The sequence below is a fragment of the Aptenodytes patagonicus genome, chromosome 13, assembly GCF_965638725.1.
Source record: "Aptenodytes patagonicus chromosome 13, bAptPat1.pri.cur, whole genome shotgun sequence".
NCBI lineage: Eukaryota > Metazoa > Chordata > Aves > Sphenisciformes > Spheniscidae > Aptenodytes > Aptenodytes patagonicus.
The window spans coordinates 16,685,133-16,713,023 of NC_134961.1; the positions used below are offsets into that span (position 1 = coordinate 16,685,133).

The 27,891-nt window shown below is 38.9% G+C and overlaps 1 protein-coding gene across 1 annotated transcript; it reads left to right on the forward strand.

The window, feature by feature from the left end:
* Positions 1–49: 49 nt before the first annotated feature.
* On the forward strand, positions 50–27,891 carry TEKT5 (tektin 5). The gene is made up of 7 exons (XM_076351550.1): positions 50–620; positions 1,886–1,965; positions 3,643–3,713; positions 5,388–5,531; positions 8,742–8,964; positions 24,156–24,310; positions 27,678–27,891. The coding sequence occupies exons 1-7, from the start codon at positions 56–58 to the stop codon at positions 27,889–27,891; spliced, it is 1,452 nt and encodes a 483-aa protein (XP_076207665.1). The 5' UTR covers positions 50–55.

The window sequence follows — 27,891 nt, forward strand, 5'->3', positions numbered from 1 at the left end:
AGAGTGGCTGCGTATGCCGGACAGCCCGAGGGTGGCTGCCTGAACCCAGTGCAGGATGGAGTTTCTGGGGACCACGCACCTAGCCAGTTACTGTGGCACAAAGAAGAAGTGCCTGTTCCCGGATCTAGCTCCCACCAGCACCACCAAGGACACCTATCAGTCCTACTACCTACCAGGCTACCGCTGCCGCAGCTCCTGGAGGCCCAATCTGCTTCACAAAGTGGTTTCGGTCCCTCCCAGCTCTGACAAGCAATTTAATCCCACTGGGCGGCCGCCCACTATTCTGCCTGCATCACGTTCTACCCTGCATGCCCGCTACAGCACTCGTGACTGGCACCATGCGAACATGGTTCAATTAAAAGGCTCCGAAGCCTCCAGGTACTCCGCTGGTAGACTGAACGCTGATTCAATGAGACTGATCCAAGATAAGGATCAACTGACTTATCGGATGCAAGAAGACAGTAGAAGAAACCTGGGAGAGAGGATCTCTAACATTGATTTCTGGAGATCTGAGCTCGTCTATGAGCTAGAGTGTCTGCTGAAAGCGACCCAAGACTTGGAAACAGCAAAGAAGCGGCTCGAATGTGCTGCAGATGAAATGCAAGGACCACTGAAGGTAGGTTTGACATAGCTAGTTATTTCACGACTGTACTGCGGAATGGGTAAAGAAAGTGGCTTTAACTCTGTTGAATACCAGTATGACTTTTACCGTTATCATCAAGACAGATCTTGGTGAACCATTACCTTGAGTAAGAAGGAAACCTGACCACCATGGGCTTTATATACAAAAGTCAACAAAGGAACCTATCAAGATACTTCTATGCCCTCTTTTCCTTCCTTTCTGCTTGAGGCTCCAGGAGGCTGTCTGCCTCAGGCACTGGCCGGTCAGCTCAGTACATTACAGGAGAGCAGAAAATGGCCCTCTAAGTTGCAATATCCCGATATTCTTATCTGGCTCTGGATTTTCTCCTATTGCTTGGTGAAAATAATATTTTCACTTAGGATGGCATATCATTTGTGTTACATTTTGAAGTTCTCCAGAATCTTAAAGGCAAATTAATTGCAACAGAAAAAGCCACAGTAATAGAAGTCAATGAACGATGCTAGCAAAAACTCAAAACATGCAAAAACTAGAGTCAAAGTTCTCTCATAAACATCAGGAGTATTGCTGATGGAAGCTACGTCTATCAGAAATGTTTCTAGGCAAGTACAAATAGAAAACCAAAATTCAGTATTCAATAATGACTTTTTTAGTTGTCTCTATCTGTACTGATTCAGAGTGGCAGGCTGAGGACGCTTTCTATTCAGGGAACATTTTCTACTGAAAGTCTTTGTGCCAGCAAATGCTGTTTCATTTATTAGTATGGTTCTAAACAAGTGGATGAGACATTAAGAGTGAAGTTAACCTGCTGGGGCAGGTTAACTGAATTCCCTCGTCAATGACTGTAGTTATGCAGTCATTCTCTTGTATAGGTATGAAACTTCCAAACTTTGGCATTGGGTAAGGGAGGATGAGGGGAGATGAGATTAAAGGATTTTGCTATGGATGAGTGTAGAACAACACAGGTGTTTTAATCCACACAATTTACAACAAAGCTTGGGCATGTTGAGATGTAGGCCTCGCTGCACATTAATAAGCAGCTAATCAAATGGCAGCTGTGGTGGCAGCTAATCCTTAAAAGCATGTATTAACAGGTAAGTAGGAATGAGCCACTAAGATGGATCAGTTGAGCGCAATTAGGCCACCTCCTATTCTGTTCCAACCTCAATAGATGGTCATTACTTGACGCGTCAGCTCAGTGGCCCCTTCAGCAAGGTTCAAGGTTTCACTCCACAACGCGGTACTGAGCCTATTGCAAATGTTCCTTGGTTTGCTTGCAGATAGCCCTAGAATGCTTGTACCACCGTGAGAAGCGGAAGGGTATAGACTTAGTTCATGACTATGTGGAAAAGAACCTCATAAAGGTAAGACCAGACTTACTAGTTTATTTTTCAAACTGTGGAAATAACTAAAATCCAACTAAATATTCATCAGGGTAAAAACATTGCAGTAATTTCTTCCTTTCGTTCATTTGGAAGACTGAGGGGGGGAAAAGAGGAAGAAATTTGGTAAAACCGTATATATTGGGGATGGTTAATGTTCTATTCATCCTTCCCAGAGCAAAAGGAATAGCCTAGCATCCTTGTGAGGTCTTGTCCAGTTCTATCTTCCCTGATCCTATAAAACAAGGTAGAACATTTCTCAAGATTGTTTTCTGGGCCACGGTCTATAAAATCTCAGAAGTTCTTAGGGCTTACAATGTAAAATGCTGGTTTACTGCCTTGCTATATATATAGTGTAACTGAACAAAGAAAATGAGGTGGATAGTAGTGATTGCTAAATCTTTGAAATAAAAAAAAAATCAAATAACATTTTGCTAACATATTTGAAAGAAGTTATATTGGATGTGTATGAGAACAAAAATGTATGAGAACAAAAAGAACATTATGGGACAATGGCATTGCTTCAAGCACTTTTCTGGATTGATAGATTACAGAAGGATGTGCAGACCACTTGGATAACCGAGATGCTTGTTCAGAGCCTACAGCCTGGAACTTGGAGTTTTAGAGTTTTAATGAAGAATCAAGGAGTTAATATATATTAGCTTAAGTATTTCAGCACTTAATTTAGCATGAGAATTCAGGGTAAGATGAAATACTGCTACATGTCCACATGAACAGATGAAAATATTTTTTCAAAATGAAAAATAAAGGCTATTTGCCTGATGTCCCCAAGCACTGCTCTGACTATGGAGCAGGCTAGAGAGTGACAATAAAGGACCACAAAGGCTCGTTTTGTAGTAAGAGGAAAGCCAGTTCTAAAGTTGCTGTCACTCCTACACATACCACACAAGTACAGAGACAGAGCCTGTATTTTTAAATTTGGGGTGTCTTAATGACTTCAGAATAATTTAAAACACTTTACTCCCTGTTTCAAAAGTCACAAAACTGTACACACTTATGTAAGAGGGTATGTTAGGCTAAAACAGAGTTTTTAAAAAGGAAAGAGGCTGGAACACCATAACGTTGTTTGAGGGACCGCATTACCATGTTTGTATAGTTTTCAGTGTGGTTGGTTTGAGTATTTTTTATTTATTTTAAGATGAGTGGAACCTGGCTTTGAATTTCTTTGACTAATATTTATAGTTTTGAAGAATATTACAATATACTTCCTTAGGGAGCCTGTTTCTGAAATCAGATATTTTTTCAACCTACTCCACTATTAGCAAAATATTTGTATTGTTCTAGAAAAATGTAGAAGTAGTTAGAGAGGGTAGTTTAATGGATTAAGGTTCATGTTTCAAGTATCTTCATTACACTTAAGCCAAGCAAAATTTGACTTTATGTTTATTCGAATGACCTCATCCAATCAAATCTACTAACATGTTTGATATAATATAAAAAGCCATACAAAACCAAGTAAAAAGATACAACTTTGTCGCACTGAGGAAGAGAGGGACCAAAACATGCATCCTTTCTTGACCTACATTGCATTTGAGATATGTGAGATGGTTGCAACATCTAGAATGCAGAACAAAAAGGATAAATTCACTAAAACAAATGAAGTTTGAAAGCACTGACACCATGTATTTTCCACTGTAGGAGGTTGATGTATTCAAGGACTGTCAAGAAATATTGACAAAACTTGCGCAGAAAATCAGTAAACAGTTGGGGTAAGACTTTATATTTAATTCCTGTTTTAAAGATAGGAAAGCTGAATTCAGTGTTGGCTAGTATCTAATGACAGATTGAAAATAGCAAAGGCAAAATCAGAGACTTAGCCTGTTAGATGCTCGTTGCCCTCCACTTCTAATTCTTACCAAGGATAGAATTTGTATGTTAAACTGCAGAAGAGCAATACTTACCGTTTAAAGATGACTGTGACTCAATTTTTAAGTCATATTTAATCTGAAATCCTTCATTAAAATCAGGGACACCAAAATTATAGCTTAGTTGTGCCAATGTTGCTATGTGGCACATTGGAGCGAAGTTCAAAGGGAATTTTTTTTTTTAATTACAAAACTAAATTCAAAGGAAAATCATTATTGACAAAAGAAAGAGGAATCTAAGCACATCATAAAGTATGAGATGAGTTATGGAATGGACTTAAATTATTTTGATGTATATTTATCTATGTTTTTGTTATGGGAGGCTTTGGAATTTATTTTATTTCTTTGACAGTACACAAATAAATGCAAATTATATTTAAGTCTTATTTAATTAGGTAAAACTATTCTGAATACAGTGTTCTGTTAACTACACAGAACTGATACAAATTTTAAAAGGCATGTTTATATGACATGATTCTCAAAAGAAACAGTTCAAGTACTCACAAGGAAGATAAAATTGTACAGTTCTTGATTAATACATTACAGGAGAAAAAGACATAAGTAGATTTTATAAACAATTGCTCTTATTAATGGCACTCAGGACTCTCATGAGTCAGGCTAGATGTATTTCTGCAGTTCATCCCGCTACTGTAATATATTGGGTATATGACCAGATAAAAGCTAAATTCGTATTTGGTGGCATGAGCTCTGCCTAGCTCTCCAGGCTGGCATTTCTGGTTACCTTTGACTCAGTTCTGTCACCACATCAGGCAGACCGATAGCAATGCCAATTGACAAGTACGTCACGGAAATGGCAATATTTGCAAAAAACATCAATATGTCTGCTGTCTCCCTGATGCACTGGAAAGCAAGACTTTCTTTCTTCGTCCATATTACTCCCATTCTAGCCCAAGGTCTGCCAGGCCTTCCCTCCTTTTGGAAGAGCCAAAGGAGATTAAGTTACTCCAAAAATTCCTTGTGGGTAAGAAAGCAAAGATGGAACAACATATTTCCCTCCTCGTGATCAAGATGAGCAGAAATATTTAAACAGAATTTCCAATGATGTACAATTTGAATTATGCTAAGGGAATTTGTCCCCCAAATCAGGAGAGATGGGAAACCACAACTCTGGTCTGCCCTCTTCTTTCTCGTTTACAGCTTTGCTAGCATGAAGGTTATCACTGAAAACCTCCTCCCTTTTGCTCTGAGGCTTTCCTTCATGCCACCCAACTACCTGTTGTTTTTCACCATTGTGGTTGTCTGTCATCAAAATGACAAACATTATTAAATGCAGCGAGTTAAATGCAATTCTTTGAGGAATACTCTCTCAAGGCTGAAAGAGATGAACGGGACAGCAGCTCCCTCTAGCTAAATTACAGCACCAAGCATTTTCAAGCCACTGTAAATGCCAACAAACTATAAAATGAAGCATTGTAGGAAGCTAATGGAAGCAATTAGCTATTTAGCACAACAGCATTAAAGGTGGTTCAGATCAAGGTAATTCTTTCCCCTTCACAGCATCAACAGAGATGCACAGCATGCCCTGGAGCAGGATCTTTCTGACAAAAACTCAGCCCATTTTATTGATGAGAAGTGCTTTAACCTGAGGAACACATCGGACAGCATCAACTTTTATCATGGAGTGGAGAAAGCAGATGGGACGTGAGTACGAGTGGCTATTGTAGACTTCTCTTTCCCTGCTCCCTGCCGTAAGAGCCTGATTACAGCACGAGTCCTAGCCTTACCTTTGAGAAGTGATGTAGAATGAAGTAGCTTCTCTCTCCATATGTCCCTGTCTTTCCTTGGTGTGAAACCCTCCATCATCCTCAATTATTCTCTGCCTCCTAGCAGCTGCCATTGTTGGAGGCCAGGCAGAAGCTGGCAGTCTGCAGCACCTACACCGCTGATGTGCAGTGAGCTGTGCTTTTCAGCAAGGATGATCATTTACAACTGCGTTGCAGCTGACTCCTTGCCCTCAAACTCCTTTCTGCAGATGTCTCCCTTTGGTTTTGATTTATACTGTTCTGTGGCTTTTGGGTTTCAAAACCACATCCAATCAAATTAAAGTGCAGCTAAGGTGTGCAGTTAAGTGCAATGTGGTAAACAGCATGCAAGTGTACAGCAAGGACTATATATATTTTCCGTAAAAATAGCTTGGGTTATTTGGAAATCAGGCCATCAAGCTATACGGAGGTATGTATTAAAGAGGATGATCACAAAGATTTGGCATAGCTTTAGCATTACAGACTGAACTAAAAATCACTGAACTAAAACGTCCCAATTGTATACAGTTTTAAAACTGTTTATTAGTAGTGGCCTCATCAAGACCTGCATCCAATCCAAAAGCAATAGCCGAAGCAGCTTGCAATAGAGGGCAGTGTTTTTGTGCTAATGACTTGTTAGTTCCTTTATCGCTCTTTAACACAGCAATATTTGAATGGTGAATGTACTCTACAATCTCAAATGATGACGACTCTGTCTTGTTGGAAGGAGAATGTTCTGCTTCTCATTAAAAGATCACCTCATTCACTACTGAAATGAGGGCATATCTGAAGGAAACTTGGCAGGCATTCTGCTGACGCCAGTAACACTACCTACTTTTAGGATTAGCAATGAATAAAATTATCCTTGTCAGCTCTGGTAAAAAGCAGATTCACGTGGATAAGTTTTACAGCCCTTTTCCTTTCTCACCAACCATTATCCAAAGAAATGCCATTTTTCATTAACATTTTCCTGAAACCATCTGGCAGACTGAGACATACCTGCAGCACTCAGGAGCAGAGCAGGTGTTTTCTGCCTCAACAGAGCCAGCCAGATAAATTCCAGTCTGAAAAAGCAATGTTAAAGAACAGATTAAGTACTAAGTACTTCAGATAGTCAAGATGGAAACCTACTTGAAAACTTAATTTTCTGATGAGAATATGAATATAACCATCAGACCATAGAGGGGGGAAAAAAACCCCAACCCAAACCAAATACCCTGCAGAAAGTATACCGAGATTGTCTGGATCAGTAGTTGTAAGTAATGTCTGCTCAGGTTTAGCACACTGATTTATGCACTTTACTGTGGTATCATGTTGGTTACCTGAAACTGCCTAAATAAACGTGTGGCACTAAGGAATTCCAAATCGTTTAGGAAGATCAGTACTTCTGTCTGGAGGGAGAGGAATACCCTATGAAAAACTGAAAAAAGGGCCCCTGCGAAAACAAGCACTGACAAAATTAACTTTTTCTTTTTGCATCCCTTAATATTTATTCTCAGTGTTCAATTAAAATCTAAAGTCAATGTGAAACTCAATAAATAGTGACCTGTCCCTGCAGAGTTTAACACACAGGCATAATTCTTAGAAGGAAGTTTTGTGTGGAGAAAGAAGTCTAAATGCAGGCAGAAGTTTGTCTCAGTGTTTCAGTTTGGCAAGTAAAATATCTGTACCTTTTCATAAAATGCACTAAATATTTCTGGGTGAAGGGAGAAGTGACCTAGTAGGCTAAACAGCGTATTAAAGAAGGTGGTGAATTTAACTCCAAAGAGAGTAGCTTATGCTGCACCAGTTTTCAAGCCAGGGGCTCAGGCTGCGAGTTGAGAGCCCCACAGACTCCCAGTTTGGAGAGACCCGAGTCTGGGATTTATGTTCATAATCATGTTAATTATGATAATGAAGGCCATCTATGAAGCTTGGACACAAAACCAAGCATCCCAAAGTTTGTTTACATACAGGACATTACAGCAGGAACATTAATGGGTGGCACTTTTCAGTGCAGGAGCCCTATATTCAGTCTTTCTCTGTGTATTCATAGGCTTTTCCAGAGCAGAGCCATTTCTGCTTGTCTCATAGATATTACTAAATTTAACTGTAAGAGCCGTGTAAATTAAAGCAGAGGTGTTCATTTTAACACATGGAGAAGCAAGAGGATGGAGATATTTATCCAAATGACACAGAAGAACAGTGTTGGGGCTGGGAGAAAATTCCAGTTCTCCTTACTCCTAGGTCAGTGCCTTATCCATTTTCCTGCCATCATTCCTTCTGATGATGAGGGCTACTAGGATGTCAGAGCCACGTGCTTTATTATATAGGTCTCACGTATCTCATGAGGTAGGGCTGCTCTGATAGCAGACCAGAGCTGTCTGAAGAGCTCTGTAACAATCCTTTCTCCTTCGGTTTCTTGCTCGTTTTCCCTAAACTAGGTTGGGCTTTCATGTTCTCTGGTGGTTGGTGACACACAACTCGGTTTCCCCAGGATAAGTGTTTGGATTCACAAAAGTAGATGGTATTTGAATCTAATCTGATGGTGTGCAATGTGCAGGAGATCACGCTAAATAATCTAATAATCCATTAAGGCCATAAGCACTCTGAACCTTGACACAGAGAAACATGTCAAATTTCAGCTGAGATACAGCAAGTAGGAATTCAGACCATCACCTAATCTGTTAAAGACAGGAAGAAGTTGTGTTGTTGATATTCATACCTGATCCTGAAAAACTATTTTTAAGCATCAATAAACAAAAAGTATGCAAGAAAAGGTCATTCTTTATACAGCAAAACATAAACCTACTTACTTTGGAGTTGATGCCAGGGCCACTAAGACCTTTAGTTAGCAGCTACAATATTCAAGCAAATGATAGAAACTCTGTCGAAGCAACAGCTCTCCAAAATCTTCACTTGTTGTTGCCAAATCTTTGGCTTGTAGAGGAAAAAAGAAAAAAAAAGTGGGTATGAAACCCATAAAATCACCTGATGTATGTGATTACACAGTTTGCACAGTTCAATGGATGAACACTTAGCGTAATTCAGTGTAATTATCACTGACCAGAAAATAGCTCGCCTAAGCTTTTATTTTTTTATTTTCCCCTTATTTTAAATTTCTTACTAGTGTTTCAGTTCCTGCAACATGGGCTAAATTCAGTGAAGACAATATCAGGTGCTCTCAACATGCAAGGGCCAACTCTGTCAAGCTCCGAGAGGAGGCAGAGGTTGGACTGGAGAGCACGTCTGAGGAGATGTGGAATCATTTCATCAGTACCAACCTGGCCTTTAACAATCGTATTGCTGAAGTAGCTGATGCAAAGAACAAACTCCAAGCACAACTGGCCAAGGTAAGATTCACTAATAGTTGGCAGCTGCATATTATCTTAGTTGTACCTGAAAGGCATAGAAATCTTCTCCAGTGTTTACATCCTTCCTGAATAAGCACCTCCTCAAAAGATACACCTGTATTACCTGTCCTCAGATGGTGCATTTGAATCACACGGCCTGAGAAGAGCTCACTCAAAGACTGACAAGATGACAAGGTTTTACAAGGAACCGTGCAACATCTGTCCATAATCACACACTGATTATTTTCATTTGCAACTTACATGTTTAAAGTGGGGAAAGATATCTTACATGGTATTTTTTTTTTTTCAATTTTACATTTATAGATGATATTCCCTGGCCATTTCCTGATACAGAAATAGTACATGAATTACTTTTTTTGTTTGTGTGGGGTTTTTTTGTTGTTATTAAACAGTGAACTAACTTTGGAAAGTGTGCACATAAAAAGGCCCACAAACAGCAGCACATTTATCTGTTTTAGAAGAAGCAGAAGACTAAGTTTTTGCACTTTCATTTTGCAGCAGCAAGGGAAGAGCTCTAAATTAACCAAAATTTAGAAGTATTTACATGCAGAATGTCATTTTGTCTACCTTTGACACTTAAGTTCCAAGTTTGCCTCTCCCTTTTGATAAATACATTTCCACATCTTTAACCTGAATTTTGGCCTGGTTGCGGTCGGAAACAGCCTGATATTTCGGAGTGGGCCAGACAGCGAAGTTTTCAAACATTTGTTCTGCCTTTGTCTTCACATTATACAAAGCAGAAATGACACAGAAGGAGACAGACCTGTATTAATCTCTATCTGTATTGCCTTTTCAGTAAGCTTTCACTGAAATAAGTGATGTGTTGGAAGTGTATTAGTTGAATTTTAAAACGTATTCTGAAGTTAAGAAGAGGTGCTGCCTTTGTACTGACAGATAAAATCTGTTAAGCTAGCAAGACTCCCTGTGTTACTTTCATATGACTTCAGTCAGAGTTCAGTAAGTTCTTCCATTAAGACTCTTTCTCTAATAGAGGAGCCTCATGTTCGCTCATTTGTTTCAATGCACATTTGGAAACAATAGAGCTTTCCTGCCATTCTATTTGCCATAAGTAGTTTAAGATGTTTTCAGTTTATTTTTAGGGACTCTTAGGAAAGTGCAAACTAACCAGCTAAATATGTGAAGTCACAGCACATAAATTAATGTTTTCTTTTTTTTTCCCTGCTTATAAAGCACAAAGGATGTTGAATGTAGTTTTTTTGTGTGTTTTAGATTGTATATGATCTAGCCAACTACAGCACTTTATCCCTGAGTTGGCCATACATACAAGTTTCTCACGGATTTAAATCTATGAACGTTTGCTTCACATTTTCCATTGACCTTTCTAATGCTTTTAAGTGCCCCTTTTATAAAAGAACTTCTAGCATGAGGTAACACAGGGTGCACATACAGAATCACAAAGTGCATTGTGAGATATCAACATATGAGCAGGGATTTTGTCATGGAGCCCAGCTGATACTATGACATAACTGCTGACAACTGGTATATAACAGGGGAAAAAAAATTATGTCCCTATACTGTTATACCATTAAATAGCAATCATAAGCTATCTGAAGAAACTTGACTAATCATATCTGTATAAAGAATAATTAGCTTGTATGGTACACATGGATAAAAAAATGTATCAAATAAGATTGCACTCTATGAACTAATGCTGCTCTTACTGCTGAGTTACTAGATAGCACATACATAGCAGAGATACTTTATTTATTACAAACTCCATAGTAATGTAGTTACATCAGAATAACAAAATGCTAGAGGAGAAGAAAACTGCATATGCTGGTGAGGAGTAATTCAGGCTAGTCAGTGTTGTCAAAGGAAAGGAAAATACAATAGGTTTATTGAGCAAAACCATTGCTGGTTAAGATGTGGGTGAAGTTATACGGTAGAAGTCCTGTTAATTCTCTTGCTCATGACCACACCTCAAAAGGACAAGAGGAACGAGAAGGCGAGTGAGGGCAGAAGTGAGTAAGGAGTGAGTGCTCCTAGGAGTTATCTATAGGTAAGCATAACAGAGTACCCTTTCTTCTTTCTCCAGGCTTGCAGTATAGTCTGTAATAATCGGAGAAAAGAATATTGCTAGGATATGCTTTAAGAAGACAGCCAATGGCTGTCTCAAATTCTACCACACTTCTATTCTTCCACTGGGATGCGATTATAGTCAACTTCAGCTACTACAGTTCCTGTTCCCTTCACATCTAATAGCAATTAGACAATGGGTGCCACAATTGCATTGTGTTTAAAAAAATCAGTCAATCTTTCAAACGCTGTTTTTGCACTGACTTCTCAAGCAATGAATGCCACTTTCAGAGACATCCTTCTCTCCGCCAAATTATTTCCCTAACTAAGCAGGCTAGCTCCATAAAATGAGAGGAAAATGAGCATAGAAAAGATTTGCTATCTTGGAACCAGGCAAAGCTATTAATGAGGTCTGGAGCCTGTTTCAGAATGAAAAATACTCTTCTGATTTGTGAAACAGCAAAATCTCTTCCAGACAAAAAACCCACCAAACTACAGGGAACCTCCTGCAACCATTTGTTTCTAAAATCAGTACCCTGAAAAAGGAAACAATCAAAAAATACATAAAAGAGTAAGTAGTGTGAATATCGTGATGATCTAAAAATGATCCTATGTTGAAATGGCACATTTTTTTTTGTTTATATCACTTGCACATAGAAGATCGGCTGGTTAAAATTAAAACCAAATGCCTAATGCCTGAGCATGTGATGGACCACAAGCTGTTTAGAAACATAGAGCACCAGGTGGAACAGTTTGTCTTGCATTGTAGATTTCATCTGTTGGCCCTGGAAAAAATTCATTTTCCCTTGGAACTAAGCTTTTTGTAAAAACTGATCTAATTAGACTTAAACTCTGGAATCAGTGCACTGTACTAGTGTCTGTCATTGATATTGTGGTGGTGACTATGCTGTGTGCTATGGTTAGGATTTGTCATATCTTAACTTAAAATGTTTCTCCTGGCCTGAATTTTTTTCACGTTTAGTTTATATTGCCCATATGTATAATGGCTTTACGGCCACACGTTTACAGTCCTGACTTTCTGTGCAAGAATGTCATTGCTTCAAACTTTTTTAGGGAAATCCACTACAAAAAGGAACACGGGTGTTGCCCTGGTAGTGATCTATTGGAACATTCTTGCATTGCTGTAATCAAATGGTAAAGGGCCTTTCTCCTCCTGCCTTTCTTTCCCTTGCTTGATGACAGTATTATATCACATATGAGATTATATGAGCAAAATGCCATTCATTTATAGCTTGGAAAACAATAAACAGGATTAAAAATACAAGAATGAACAAGATTTAGTTAGTTGTGAATTTATGCAGGCAAGCTAAGGAATTCCACGTGCAGTTTGCTATACCAGTTACTTCTGAAAAGCTAGGATTTTCCCCTCAGTAGGCATTTGCGCATATTGCATCAGGTACCTCCTTTCCTGGGTGCTGTTGTCTGCAGCAGCCCTTCACGGGACTGCTGTTCAGGAGAAGGTTGCTGGGTTGATATTCTAGATCAACAGTAGTTGATAACAGTTATGTTATCGAAGGCTCTGTATGAACAATCTACAGCAGTCCTTCCAGCGCTTCCTTCTCCTCCTAAGTACCACCAAACTTGTATTTCTCATATAAACAAAATGTAAGGAAAAACAGTGATCCATTATTACTCTGTTTAGTTTTATTCTAGGATATTGTCTTCCTTGATGTCTAGAAAAGTGTGTTCCAAAAGATACACAGAATGTATTTATGTGATGAAGGTATTCTGTTTTTACTTCTATCAAGCATTATGCCAGGGGTTTTGCCAAGACCTTCTCCATCGATGACATAATGTCTCCGTTTCAGGTTACAAACTGTAGAAGTCTCAGAGTAATAACTGCACAGCAGTCCATCTGTTTTTATAGGCATTTTGTTTGCTTCTAGTACTGCTGGTGGACTCGTACCTCAGTTTCTAACGTTTCTGCACCATTTACCTTGAGTTACTGAAATACAATTGAATAATAGACTCCAAGAATTTTCCTGTTGTAACTGATCGAGGTTCTGCCATAGAATTTAACCTAGGTTCACACATCATATTTAGAAGCACATGAAGAAAATACAGTCTTCAGAAAAAGACTTCAGCTGGTTTGCCTTACCTGGATTGGAAAGTGTGTATAGTTAAGCCAAGAGAAGCACCTAAGAACTTTTCCTGGTAGGCATTTGAAAAGCAGATTTTTGCTCCTTAAATAACTTTCTCAAACTCCAACATTCAAGCCGCTTGGCACACAGCCTTTGCTTCTTTTTCATGTCTAAAACAGTCCAAACAAGACAAAATGCCTTCAACTTCTAGTCATCAGACAACACACATGATGAAAACATTCATATGCTATCATTTTATAATATATATTCACCTGTCCCATCACATTTTTTACTATAAACCTACAACAATTTCCATTTAGTTAGAGGGATGGTTTAGCGACTTACAGATGTCTTGTCTTGGAGCAGATCAGATGTGGTTTTACCCTTTATTCTACTTGGAGCTTGGTCCGAATCCCAATACTGACTAGGCTCCAAATTCAGATCAAGTAACCAAGTCAGCACAAGGGAAGTCTCCAAAGAGCATTTGTTGTCAGTGATTCCCACTTGCTTTTCTGAATTCTCAGTCCAGCTGCTGTCCGCGCTTACTGTTATTTCATTGATGTATTCAGGAAATTGAGTTCTCTTCACTTCAGATTTTCATTGTCTGCTATTTGGCTTTTCCTGCCTGCCACTTCTTTTGGGGAAGCTGGCTGGTGAGGCTGACAAACCCCAAGTCTATCAGAAGTCTGGGAAGTGATTTGCATAGAGTAACAGTAAAAAAGGATTAAATTGCTTTTGTATAATTTTGAGCAGGAAACTATCGAATGCAGAATGGAAATGCTGTCCTTAAAAACCTGTTTTATATGTGTCCCGGTCCAGTTCACTGTAGAGCTTCTATGTTAATTTATTCCCTGCCCACTTTTGCTTGATTTTCTTCTAGACGACTTAGACAATTTGCCATCTTTACAGTCGCAATCAAACTGAGTACGTGGGGGCAAGGGTGTGGTATAAAGCATTTCCTACTTCAACTCCAAAGCCCGAAGTCATCACAGCTGCAAGAATGATTAAAGGACTGGAAAGCAAGCAATTGATAGAATAAGCTCCTCAACTTTCTCTTTAGCAGGGTGATGTTAAAGCACTAGATGACACTGCTTTATTTAGCTTATCCGAATAACAGTCGGGGTAGGGGCAGAGAACTTGCTAAATCCACAAATATCTATACAGAAGAAAAAAGAATCATAATACACGACTTTTTGCTTGAGCAGACAAAAACAAAAGAAGAATCAGTGGCCAGACAAAAGCCAGACAAATCTAGATGGAAAACATAAGCACTTACTTTTCAGAGCAAAGGAATTCATCACTGCAACAGCTTACCACAGATAGATGGCTTCATTAGCACCAGGAACTCAAGACCAAGATCGCTGTTCTCCCTGAAAGCTCTGCTCTTTCTACAGGGACTGGCTTACAAAGAGGAATTTCTACAGGATAGACTAGTGACCTGCAGGTAGTGCAGACAGTGCATAACTAAGACTTCTTTCTGAGCCTAAGATTGACAATGTCCCATTTCCATTTCTGTCCCAACTGCACAAGGCTATGGTTAATTTATCTTACGTGATTCTGGGATTAATCTTGGTCATAACAATGCGAGGTTCATCCAGAATTTGGATAGCAGAACCCTGGAAATACGAGGTGCTGGAGGCAGAAGGCCAGAAGCCCTAGGCTAGGTATTTGGCAAGCGTTAGATCACAAACCAAAGAAGGTATTACAGGTCCACTGTGTTTCATCATCACTGGGCTCACAGAGCACGTGGTCGTTCGGGGATGCAAATGTTCTGTAAGAGTCTAATTGCAATGTAGGACTCTGGTCAGGCTTCAGGGCTGCTCTAGGACCAGGTTTTTAGGCTGGTGAACAGAAAATATAGTGTACACAATTCAATATAGAAGTATGTAGTCTTTAGCATGCCTCAAGAAACACTCAACTTATGCCAAGAGATGTTATGGTAAATATATTTTACATCTGGTGTAAAAGTACGCAAATCTTTAGGAAAAGAAGGAAAACCTTTAATCATGGTGCCAGCCCTTCATTAATATATTTGTGTCTCTTTTCTATAAAGTTAATATTAACATAGTTACCTTGGCTTCAGTCTCCTGGAAATAACCAATAGGGCAGGATGTTTATGTACATTAGCTCTGGGAATCAGTCAGACCAGACAGCAAGTGACATATTTACATAGTCCAGTATTTATACTATACCTAAATAGCAGATTCTCTCTGCCAGCTCCAACACCTGTACTGTGATCAGAAGTTGTTTCTCTGCCCAGAGGCAGTGCCCAGCACCACCCTTCCTGCAAGCTTTGCTATTCCACTACCCGGGAGCACAGGGATCAGAAAGATGCTAGAAAAACAGGTACATGTGTAATAAAATCATGAAAAAATAACCACCCACTTCAATAAATGAGTAGCCATGATTCTGAGTATTTCCACTCAGTTCACTGAGAATGTGGGCTTTTAGAAACAGCTCTGTTTTGTTGTTTTTTTTTTTTTTACCCCTGGGGTGTGAAAAGGCAGTATATTACATCAATATATGATGGAAATTAATTCTCACTTCCCTTTTTGCCTGGTGTATTTTTACTCTATACCTGAAGAGCCTACAGAATTTTGTTTTAGTAAGTTACTCCATCTCTTAAATGTTACCCCCTCAGAGTGTCCGTCCTTCACACATTATTTTTATTAAATTTATTTATAAATTTAAGGAAAAAAGCTTTCCTGTCTTAGCAACTATTGAGTATGTTTATATGGTGGCTAGAAGGAAGTATTGAATACATTTAATATTTACACAACTTTCTTCTAATTCAAGGGATGAACCTACTTAATTTTATAACTAGCATAAAATATAGAACGAAAGCCAGGAAAACCTCAGTGGCAATAAAACCAGAAACTGCCTACCAGCCTCTGAAATAGTTTTCAAACTTCTTACCTGAGAAATTCTGAAAGGAGCCCTCCTACGGCTGTTGAAAAGGACACAGCCTGCTCCTCTGAACAGGAACATAAAGAAATACTAAAATACGATGGGAGGTGCCCATGCAAGAAGCATGCAGGAGAGGTGTAGCAGTGTTGTGAGCCGAGGGAAGGAGTATGCGTATGGCAGAGGGTGTACTTCCCCTGTGGCACTTGCCCCACAAAGCCTTTCATCTCGGACCCCAGCGTATCCTCACATAACTGTTTTAATATATTTTTGTTGATCGCTTTTTTCCCTTCCTCTTTTTATGCCTTAATATCTCAGTTATTTACAGTTTTTCACGCCTGTTCGTGGTGGCTGGGTATACAGTTAATCTTATCATTTAATACTGGAACCTCTTTGAGAATAAAGTTTTCAGACGATTAACGAACAGTGCCTCAGAAGCGGTTGGGAAGGTGTGTGCTGGTTGGTGTAGGCAGCTCAAACTTGCCTGGAAAAACCTGTTTGAAGGAGGAAATAGTTGTTTAAGCTAGGAATAGACTTTTGCCTGCAAACCCAGAGAAATTACAGATGAAAGCTAAGGCACTCACTGGAAGACAAAACCAGATTTCTCTCTCCTAAAACTGTTGCTTAATCTCATGAAATCATAAAGACTTGCATAGACTACCTCAGAGTACGAGTTATGGGCAAGTGGAGAAACCACGCAGGAAAAGCCTGGCTCCTCAGCATGCCATGCAGCAATGCTCCACTTCATGGATTAGCCTAGGGGGAACACGAAATGAGGAAGGCTAGAGTTATCATAATCAAGTGACAGCCATTGCGCATCAGGATGTATTCAGGTTGTCATGAATCCAAGTGTCTTTATTTGCAAAATAACAGAAATCTCTTCTCACGCTGACGGGGACACAGCTGCTAAGTAAAGGCAGCTTGGATTGAACGGATGTCAGACTTTGCTGCCATTGATACAGAAGATAGCTTCTTTCTGCCACAACATTTACGTGTGAGAAACTGAGGTGGTTGCTACTATTACTGCTCCCTTCCCCTGCAACCCTTCCGCACTCAGGCAATTCATATAAACTTGCAAAAGAAACAGAGTTTAATTCAAGGCAGCAGTGCTCATATATATTTATAAAACTGTTCCTTATTCTCCGAAAGGGCTGTCTTGCAGGAAACAGAGATGGACATATGTAGTAGCTTGTCTAGAAAAGAAGCATTTTCAGGCTCCAAAGGGTCATGAGACAAATGCATTACATTGACTCTGTAGGCAAGGCAAATTTAGCTTACCATGACTGGGTTGAAATTTCATTAATGATTAGAAAGGATCTCATTCCTGACAAGAATCAATATTATAGAGCAGCTGCATGAGCCGTAGCCGTTTCTCTCTGGCACCATCTCTTTCTAGAGACATGCCTCTGATAGAGAGATGTATACCCTCCTCTCAGATGAGGCAACCTGAGACAAAACAGAGCATGCACAAGGTCCAAACTGCCTGTTTTATTGTTATTTTGACCAGGTTTAGCAAAAATACATTAGTAACATAGCAATTTTGTTCTCCTAAACGATGATGCACTCTAAAACTGCTGGTCCTGCAGCATCTGAAAGCATGATACAGTGTAAAATGGAGGACAAATACAACAGAACTCTGAGGCTTATTCTTGTTCTTTGATAGTTAAAAGTGTAGCAAGGAGGTATGCAAAGAGTTAAGCGTTTCCTTGTGTATAGTTATTGCTTCCTCTGTTATTTTGAAAATATTTTAGAAAATCTAGGCCAAGTTAAATGATCTTATGTTTTTCTCCCCCTTTAACTTTAATAAAACTGTTTTAAAATAAACATCTTGTACATTTTTAGGATCAGTGGAAAAGTAAAATAGAAACTGATTGCATATAAATGTGAAATTGATTAGATTATTTTCAGAAATTAAAGTAAAAAAACGCATACTGGAATTCAGTGGAAGGAAGATTTTTTGTAAGATTGTTATACCAACCAAATGAAAGGCCCAGGGTCCCTGGGTCCTCTGTTTCAATCTATGCTGAATAGACCAATCTGTGTAAGGACACAGATTAAATGTCCAGATGTATGTTTAAAGCCTTCGTTGTTTTAAAAGGGTAGTATTTACATTCTGATAGTTTCCTCTTTTCTGTGAAACCGTCATGTTTAAGACAGTTATAAAGAAAATGTTGGGGATTTTATAGGTAGCCTTTGGCATGCGTAGAACTTACAGTACGCTTTAGCTTTCAGATTTGTTGACTGTATTTATGCCAGCCCTATTCCCATTGTTATAAAGCTTTATAAATAAAAGCTTGCAATATTCCCAAATCCGGACCGATCTCTCCACTCCTAATATGCTTGATGAATTGTGCAATGCATCGGTTCGAAGATGTTTTCCCTGGGCGCAAACTAAACCACTGCTTCTCTTAACTATGAAACTCAGTCATCCCATATGAGTATACACAACAAATGCACAAAAGTTACTGCTCAGAATGATTTTAACTCTGCTTCAACACAGTTAAACTATCTGAATGCATTACCTGTTGATGTCACATTTTGTTGAGTGTGATTTTTTTCTTTTAAATGTGCTTTTCTTTTTTTCTGAAAAGATTCCTGGACTATTCCCCACCACCATCTGATTAAAAACAAAACAAAACTTGATAAGTCATAAAACAGTGACCTGCAATTAAGCTTCAAAAGAAACAAACAAACCCTAGAAACAACAAGAGCAAGGGACATGGTAATCTCTGTCAAGAATTTGTCTGTGACATGACAGTAAAAACTGTCAGGCCCAAATTAATTTCAGATTGGAGATCTGGGTTATACTTGTAATCCAAAGATTGCAAGATATCATAGTTTTACTTTGAAATAATGTGGTCGTATACCCTAAAATTAATTGTGAAATCAGTCACGATTACACTATTTAGTCAATTAAGTATGATAACCTCAACAAATGTAACTTTTACAAAATAATTTGGATGAAATATGAAAACATGGATAAAAAAAAAGTTTAAAAAACTGACTGAGGGGCAAAATATTATATATAAAGAAATTTACAAAATGAGGAGGCACAAGAATGTTCCTCCCACCATATTACCGGGCTGCTGCTTTTTGCATTCGGATACTAAACACCGAGCAAACCTCGGAAACAACAAAGAAACAAGGATAGCTATCAGACTGTAGCATTTTAAAAATGCTTATGTTGTACATAAGACTGCCCTGATTACATGATGAAACATGTGTGACTTCAGCAGCTCTTTCGCTCGGTCTTACTGTATCCAGCCTATAAAAACCGTGGCCTTGGTGAAGTGAGAGAACAGTGGGAACGCAGTTTTCTACAAGCTCTCAAGAATGCTGCAGCACAAAACTTTACTCGTGTCCTGGAAGGGAAAGCTTCCGGACGGGCAGCTGCCTGAGCCAATGCCTCACCATGCTCTCTTAGCAACACGCTGCTCAGCGTTTGTTGTTTTTGCTTCCTGCCTTTGGAGGTCATCCAGAAATGACGTAGACTGGTGCAACACTATCTGGTGATCCTCCCCACCAATCCGTTTATGTACAGTAAATTATCGAAATCATTTTTATCCAATGAGTGGCCAGAATGAGTAATTGAAAACTGTTTGTACAAAGCTTCTGCGATGCTTTGGAGGTGGTTCCCCCGAGGCCATTTTTCTTTGTATGTCTTAAATGACAGTGCTTTAAAAAAAAGTAAGAAAAAATTTGAGAACACACAATGAACCTAAACCACATCCACTTACACGCAGCCAAGCAGGGCTTAAAGATGGATGCGTAGTTTCACATTTGAATTTTGAGTTCACAGGCAGGTTTAAACAATATTTTTCTTTAGCGAATGGGTGAGGGGTTTGCTCAGTAGCACTAATCAATTGCCTCGGTTGTGCATAATGTGCTTGCAGACTACTCCTACCTTTATGAGCAGGACACCAGAGCACCTAGTGAAGTCATGTGGCACAAGAATATAGTTACTGCACACTGTGCCGACACAAAGTGTTATAAGGGTTGGACAAAAACCTGATTTTTCAGTGACTTTTAGATGAAAACTCTTTTCATGACTAATGAACTACTGGATTCTCAATAAAGAGGAACATTTTCTATTTAGACTTCAGAGCTTTCCCTTTTTGAACTTTAACATTGTGTGAATTTGCAGGCTGTGCAAGCTCTAAATACTTTGAGTCACTTCTAGATACAAGACGACTATTGTCCTATGTCAGTTATATGCCATTATTTATGGGGGAAGTGCGTATATGACTTAGTATTCTAAAAAGAGAGGGCAATACAGTCTCCCGCTTCTGTGTCACTAAGGGAACACCTATGTGTTTGCTATGCGTACAGTGGGCAGTAAGTGCTGTAAAGGAACGGAAACAAACCTCAGGTTTGATGATTACCAACATTCATGCACTTGAAACATTACTACTGAATTTGAAACATATGGGTTTGTACTTGCACTGTGGCCACATATGAATGCATCAGAAGAGGATTTGAGAAAAGCGTGGGTTCAGAAAACTGCTCTTCTAAAGTTCTCTCCACTAGCTGAGCTTAACGAAAATGGCTTTTCCAAGAGACTGAGGACAGTTTATACATGGGCAATCTGCTCAACACTGTCTGTTCTGTCAAGAATCAGCTTGTTCCTTCTACATCTTAAAAAAACATCTGATATGTAATTTATCTTTTCATGCAAGCAGAATGAAAGAGTAAAGCGCACCCAACCATTACAGAAGCACTGTCACATAGTACTGGAATGGCCATGGTTTGCTATAGGCAATCCTTATATAGTAAGGATTTGTGGCAGAGGAGTAGCACTGTTATCTGAAATACTGAAGACTACTAAAGTTGTTCCCTGGTCGTCTTACAAATTTGTGTAATGCTTCCAGACCCTGCCGCAGTATGTTTCTTTGCACGTGCTGCGTCCCCTTTGATGGCTTCCTGCCTTCCTTCCATGTGTGGAATAAACACGAGATACCTATACTGCTTTCAAAGAAAAGGAGGGCAGGAAAAAAATTTCTCACAGAAAATATTAATTTCATCCTCTTCTCTAACCTGATTAGAACAATTAGCACTAATTAAGTGTAAGAGAGCTTGTAACCTAACTCCACTCACTGTATAAATTAAATTGTTTTGATTCATATTATCACAGGACAGAAAGTATCAGCACAGTGACTACATTACATGCTTACCGTAACACGAGTGCATTTGTGAACTGCAGCATTGCTCTGGGGAGCTGGTTTCACAGCCATGGTTCATTTCTAACCAAGTGCTCTGGGCTGCTTTAATTGCACTGTTTCATTGATAGATTTGCTCCACAAAGGTGAATCACCATTTCCACCTGCTGCCTAAGAGAGAAAGTGTTATTACCAATAAAGCTCAAAGTCTGAACCACAAAGGTCCTACCCAGAATCTGAACTGAGAGTGCAAGTCCTCTGTTCCACCATAAGTAGAAAACAAATAATCCACTCAATCCTTTCTGAAATTGAGACATAACTTTGCTCAGTTCTTACTGGGCTGAGATACGTGCTGCTTTGTTTCATTGTTTTTACTTTGAATTACACCTTTTTATTAAAAAGAAATAAATCTGCTTACAACTTGCTCCAAATTGTAAGTAGAATTAATGTAAGAGGCCAACATCCTCACAATACCCCACTGCAGGTAACAGAACTACGCCACAATGAATTTGGCTCACTTGCACGCAGTTAAGGCGTAGCATGGGAAACACCGCTGTAGTGACAGAAGCTATAACATAAACACAGGAAAGGAGGACCCTGCTAAGCAGTGGGTGACCTCTAAAAGCACTGCGTATTCTTTGCCTCACAGCCTTGGTACGTCCCCACAAGTTGATGTTTTTGGTTAGCGATGAAGGTGAACAGTGGGAGCAAAGGATAGGACTGGCAGGCTTGTAAAACTCTCCCTGACATACATCCGCTTAATCACCAGCAGCCTGCCTAGGAGCTGCACCTCACCTTTGTCACGTACAGATAAACACGCGCTGGATTCTCTTAGGGAGGTTATAAACAGCAAAGTTCTGACAACAGCATAAACTACTCAAATTCTGCTTCTGAGCAGCAGAGGACCCAAATCCTTGGTGTTTTCAGGGAAAAGGAAGGATGTGGGCTTGATGCATAATGAAGACATTTAACTTCATTAAGTCTCTTTCCCTTAGTTTTTATCTATAGAAATAAGTATGTGTAACCAGTAAAATTGCAGCCAAGTTGTAAAAGGATGTATTTAACAATGCACTCTTATCATAAGTGGTTCCTCTGCAAAACAAATAGCCACCAAAGCGCTATGGATTACCTGCATAAATATTCCCTGTAACACACAGCTAGCTTACAGTGATTATCTAATTAAGAAGGAACCACCGCAGAATAAAACTACAGGGAGAAATTTACTACCGTTAGCTTCACTTTCTTCCATACTGTGTTCCCTTCATAACAAACCAGCTTTTTTTCCCTGCAGTCTATAAGCAGTTAAAGCTTCTTTTTGGGTGAAGATGCTCTTAAGCTAGCTCTGTGAAAACCAACCTTGGACCCAAAGGGCTCAGTACAGTGTGGAGACCTGACTTCAAATCAGTACAGTCATGTTCGTATGCTGCCGCTTCAGGGTCCAAGGTGATTCATCTGTTGGAAAATTGCATTGCTGTAAGGGTTGAACTGGTTTGGACAGTGCTAGCCAGGAGATCTTTCACATTGCTCTACTATACAACGTCAACAGGCCCTTAAGGATTTGGACTGGGGCGCAGGTTCCTGGCATCCTTAACTCTTTAGGTTTTGTCTATAAATATCCTTTCAGCAGCAGGAACTAACTGAATTTTCAAACCACACACATCATTAGCAAACCTGGTACAGCTTAGTGTGTAGGCTGATCTAAAGATCTAAATAGCAGCATAATTTAAATCACTTTATGCCATTTTTAGTGGTTGTTGAAATTCAAGTTGCATTGATTTTAGTAGACTGGCTGAGAAACTCCATTAGTTCAATTTGTTCTCTTCCATTTTAAAGCTGTCTATTGGAAAAACTTGAATAGGTTCACTACATTGGCTGTAATGAATCCTGATAAATAAAAGTAACATAATCAATTGGCTGGGAAATGTTACTTGAATATAAACATTTTCTCCCTTCTTTCTTTTTCAAGACTGAGCAAAGCTTTTCCCTTGCAACTTCTCTCATTTTTTAATACAGATTAAAACATGTAAGAAGCACTTACAGGGTTTTCAGGGATAATATTATATGATTAACATACACTGCAACTAAACCCCATGCTATACTAATTCCATGGGCCTCTCCTTTTTGGTAATGTTTCATTCTGTATCTTCTCCATTTACAGAAAATAAGCTTTTAAAGGAAGTTGGTCTTCCCTCTACAGCTCCCAGTGGAGTTTTCAAAACTTTGAGAATTTAGTTTCAGTATGAAAATATGACTTGTGTTCATATGTTCTTGCAGCAGATGTCCCCAAAACACTTGGAGTATGAAACAATTTCAGAGGGGACATATTTGATTACTTTTGAATTTTTATGAGGCAGAAAGAAATAAGAATTGAATGAAAATGGCAGTTTATTGGAATTTTACCTTTGCAAAATGTTCATAGACCAAGCAGCAGATTTTTTTTGTTTAGGAGAAAAATTAGATAATGAAGCAAAATAGAAATAAGTCCCTGTAGAGCTATAAACACTGCCTCTATGAAAATGGCTTTATCACAAAAACACAGTTGGAATTTCTCCCATCACAGTAATTCAGTGCTTCTCTTCTGCTTGTAATAAATTTATATTCCAATTTGCCTATAAATTTCTTAATTTTATAATAGGAAAGAGATGGTGCATTTCTTAGTGGAAGTTGTTTGCCTGTTTTCCAGGAACAACTTCCTTAAATGTTTTCATTCGATGTATGATTGTATGGGCCTCCTTCTTCTAGCTCTCCTATGAGCTTTGATTACCATATGTCCTTTTAAAATATGGCAAGACCAAGCCAACATATTATACAAATACATCTGATTGATATGAGTTTATAGTAATCTCCTCCCCTAAATTAAGCAAAATGACATGCCAGAATGGAAGCAGTTCCAATAGAAGTGTTTAAAAGCAGGGGTGAGTTCTGATTTTCTACACACATGAGGCTTACAAAAACATTCTGCTTTGTTCAGATACTTCAAGAAATCTTCCAGACAGAAGATACAATCATGTTACTGGAGAGATCCATAAAGGCAAAGGAGTACCCACTGAAAGTGGCTCAGACCCGCCTGGAGGGAAGAACTAGACGACCCAATATAGAACTTTGCCGTGATGCACCTCAGTTTCAGTAAGTAAAGGCCAGACTACTCCGTCCCTTCCTTCATCAGCCACTCAAGAATGGGAAATTTAATGACAGTGTGAACATCAGTTTGATGAGATTAGAACTGCATTCATTACATTGTGATATAAATTCTGGAAGAAAGTAGTAAAATCCAAGTAGCTATGTTGAAATAATGGGCCAAAACATCTAATGTTCAGTGTGTAGTTGCCTTTAGAGTCCTTCTCCCAGGACAGTTAAGAGCTCAATTGCTTGTTGGTGGCTGACATCTTTTGGGATTCAGTCTCATGTCCGAGTTGTGACTTAGGAATTGATTTTAATTCCATTCTGTATGAAACACAAGATTTCACTTTAGGAAATACCTAATTTTAGAAACACATTATCCCAGACAAAATTCTGTCTTTTGATGCAAAAAACTATCTAATGGTCAAGCTCTTTAAAAAGTTAATTGCAAATAAGAATGAGACAGCATCTCCTACTGCCTCAACTAATTTTCAACTATATAGTGCCTCCAGTATCATCTTTGTACAGGTTAGCTCATTTGGCATACATTTTGGTTATATAGCTGTGGGGACTTCCCAGCACATGTTGGCATCAGCTTGGTGATCCCTGTGCTATGATCCATTGTATAGTGTGTATTGTGTCTTTATAGATGTACAAGAAGATGTCCGAGATACTAGCCTTCCTTCCCTGATGACTGAAGAAGGGTCTTCTGAATTGTAATCCCATTTATCTCCCTCCAATCCAGTTGGAACACATCAGTGTTCCAAAAGAACTCTATTGAGTATATCTTATTTAAAATACTGTCTTCAAAATATCTGGGGGGGCGGGGTGGTGGCAGGTTCTCAAGAAATACTGCACCTGGAGTGAATAGCTGGAGTGAATTTCACAGTCCAGTAAGAGAATTTTGCATATTTTTATGAAAAGTAGAAAACTATTCCCTTTTTATTTTTGTCTCTAGCAAAATCCCACTGTATACAACAGCTTCACATACAATGAGATTAATGAAGTACATAATGCTTAAACTGAGTATTTCTATTATTTTTCCCTAAACAGTGTTTTATCAGCTCAAAAAGCTATTCAAACAAGGAAGGGGCAATAAATCATAGTTTATTGTACTGGCATCTTTTCACTTTTTTAACTCCTTAAACCATAAATCGTACAATGCAATATATCTTTTTTCAGCCTCAACTCCTTAATTGGATCTTGACATTTCCTTTGGTGTATCCATATATTAGATTTCTTCAACTTCATGCTCTGCTCTCCACATCCATTCTGTCACAAAATATTGTTCTGGGTCTGAATTCTTTTATATCCATTTGGATAGCTTTATGCACGTGGCTTTTCATATCACATAAATCACACCTGTTCTAGACGCAGGAGCTCAGCTGTCAGAAACCAGAAAAACTTCTGATTGCACCGTAGCATTCACTTAGCAGTTACATTTACTATGGGAGCAGATCATTTGCCACTTCAGTTACCACCACACCATCAATTATGTATGCAAATAAGCTAGTATCAGCATTTTATTAAAAAACAAAACAAGACGGCCTTAAATATTAACACACAACTCCAGTTTTATACTCACTCTGAGTCTTGTTCTCTCCCTACTTCCTCCCTGAAGACCTCTTCCACAAAAATGTCTGCAGCATTGTGATTGGTATCAGTCCAGTCAGCCGGATTGCATGTATCCAAGATACAAAACTTGTTTGATTTAGGATCAAAAATGTGCTGAAGCAGTATCACATTACCCCTTCTTCTTCCCACAATTGCCAGTGATGCTGTTGATGTTCCAAAGGGTCCTGCCCAAAAAAGTTTGGAAGCTTCATTTGAAGTCACTGGAACATCAGAATGTCTTTGAAAATTTTCTTCAATTAGAGTGAAAGGACATTAATGTGACATACTTAAAAACAAAAAGTACATAGGGGTTCTGAATCAATCTAACTTCTACTAGCTTATAGAAGAGCTTCACAAGCTGTTACACAGCTATTTGGAAGTATTTTAGGCTTAATACACATGCAAGTTTTCTGTCAGTCTAATATGGCTTCTAATATTTTAACCAAAACATTTATACAAGTACATCGTTTACTAGATGTAGTTATATTGACAGATAATTAGCATCTCCTGTTCTCCTTCCTCCAATTCATATGAATTTTGCTCTACCACAGCTCCCTAATCCAGACCAGGTTATTTTGGATGCTTTACCTGATCCGAATCATTGAATGTTATGGTCATCGTAACTGCAATTAGAAAGAGAAATTCTGACAGGGTATTTGAAATTTGGACACTTTTTTCTATCACAGTTTTTGGCTGAGCTCACATCTCAAATAAAATGTATTTTCTTAGAGACAAAATCCTATCTGAGAAAGTAAAACCATTTGCTAATTCACTTTTTAAGGATTTTTTGCTTTTAACTAATTTGTTAAGTGTATTTCTCTCATGTGGTTTAAAGCAAGGAGGAATTCAGCCCAATAGCTCAACTGTAATAGGGAAAGAAAATATCAAATGAACCACTTCTTTGTAACATATAAATGTTATCTGAGTTTGCTGTTTATTTAAAAGGAAGTGCTGATGTTGGCAGTTGTTCTCTGTGTGTGCTGCCAACTTTGTAGTTGAAGGGATTAGGCAGAAAACAAATTAATAAAGTCTAGTTTTTCTGTGCTGAAACAACTGGGACTAACCCAAAACAAGTTAAAGTGGGTTCTGGAAAAATCAATCTTTCTCATAGTCTATAGTGGACTGAGCAATTAATAGAACATTAGACAAAACACAAAGTTGACAGTATTAAAGAGAGTTTACCAGCTCAGAGACTGTACAAGAAGATTTGCCACATCTCCATTGATAAGCCACTGGAAGAAATGTGGCTAATATCAGCTCACGGAAAGTCTTGATTTCAGAGCTCCACATTCAATGGTTATTCTGGCAAGTGATTCTTGTACCAATTAACAGGCTTCTGCACCAAATCTAGACCATTTAGCACATCCTGCTGCGCAAGTTTAAGCTATCGTGAACTACACCAACACTCTCCAGTAACATCCATCCCAGACATATTCTACAGGACCATATGTAAGTGCTCAACACAGCCGTGCTAGCCCTAGAGAGGCTACACAAATGAGAGGCTGCAAGTGAAGAAGATAGCAATTAGAAAGATACATCAGAGTGGCTTAATCTGCTGTTGAAAGTCAACGCAAGCAAGAAATCATCACTTCTTAAAGGTGCTATGCAAACTAGTTTGGCAAGTAGGTTTCATACTGATTCAGTCCAAGACAGCTGTTCAAATCCTGCCTGAAAGCACGACCTGTCCACTGTCAAAAAAGGAATGTGGTGAGGGACTGCTGAAGTTATGTGAGCAACCTGTCTCATTCTCTTTTCTCAGGCTTGTCACTGAAGTTTACGCTATAGATGACACCTTACATACCTTAAAGCGACGTCTGCAAGAAGCCCACGATACTCTGCAGATGCTGATCCTCAACAAATCAAAGCTGGAACAAGAAATTTCTGTGAAGGCAAACTCCTTCTTCATTGACAAGAAGTGTATGGACATGCGCAAAGTTTTCCCCAGCACCCCACGGCTCATTGGCTACACTTGA

Excerpts from the sequence above, each read along its gene's own strand:
- TEKT5 (XM_076351550.1), top strand. The coding sequence starts at position 56 with ATGGAGTTTCTGGGGACCACGCACCTAGCCAGTTACTGTGGCACAAAG. Across the intron at positions 1,966-3,642 it reads TGGAAAAGAACCTCATAAAG|GAGGTTGATGTATTCAAGGA; the intron begins GTAAGACCAGAC and ends TTTCCACTGTAG. Across the intron at positions 5,532-8,741 it reads GTGGAGAAAGCAGATGGGAC|TGTTTCAGTTCCTGCAACAT; the intron begins GTGAGTACGAGT and ends ATTTCTTACTAG.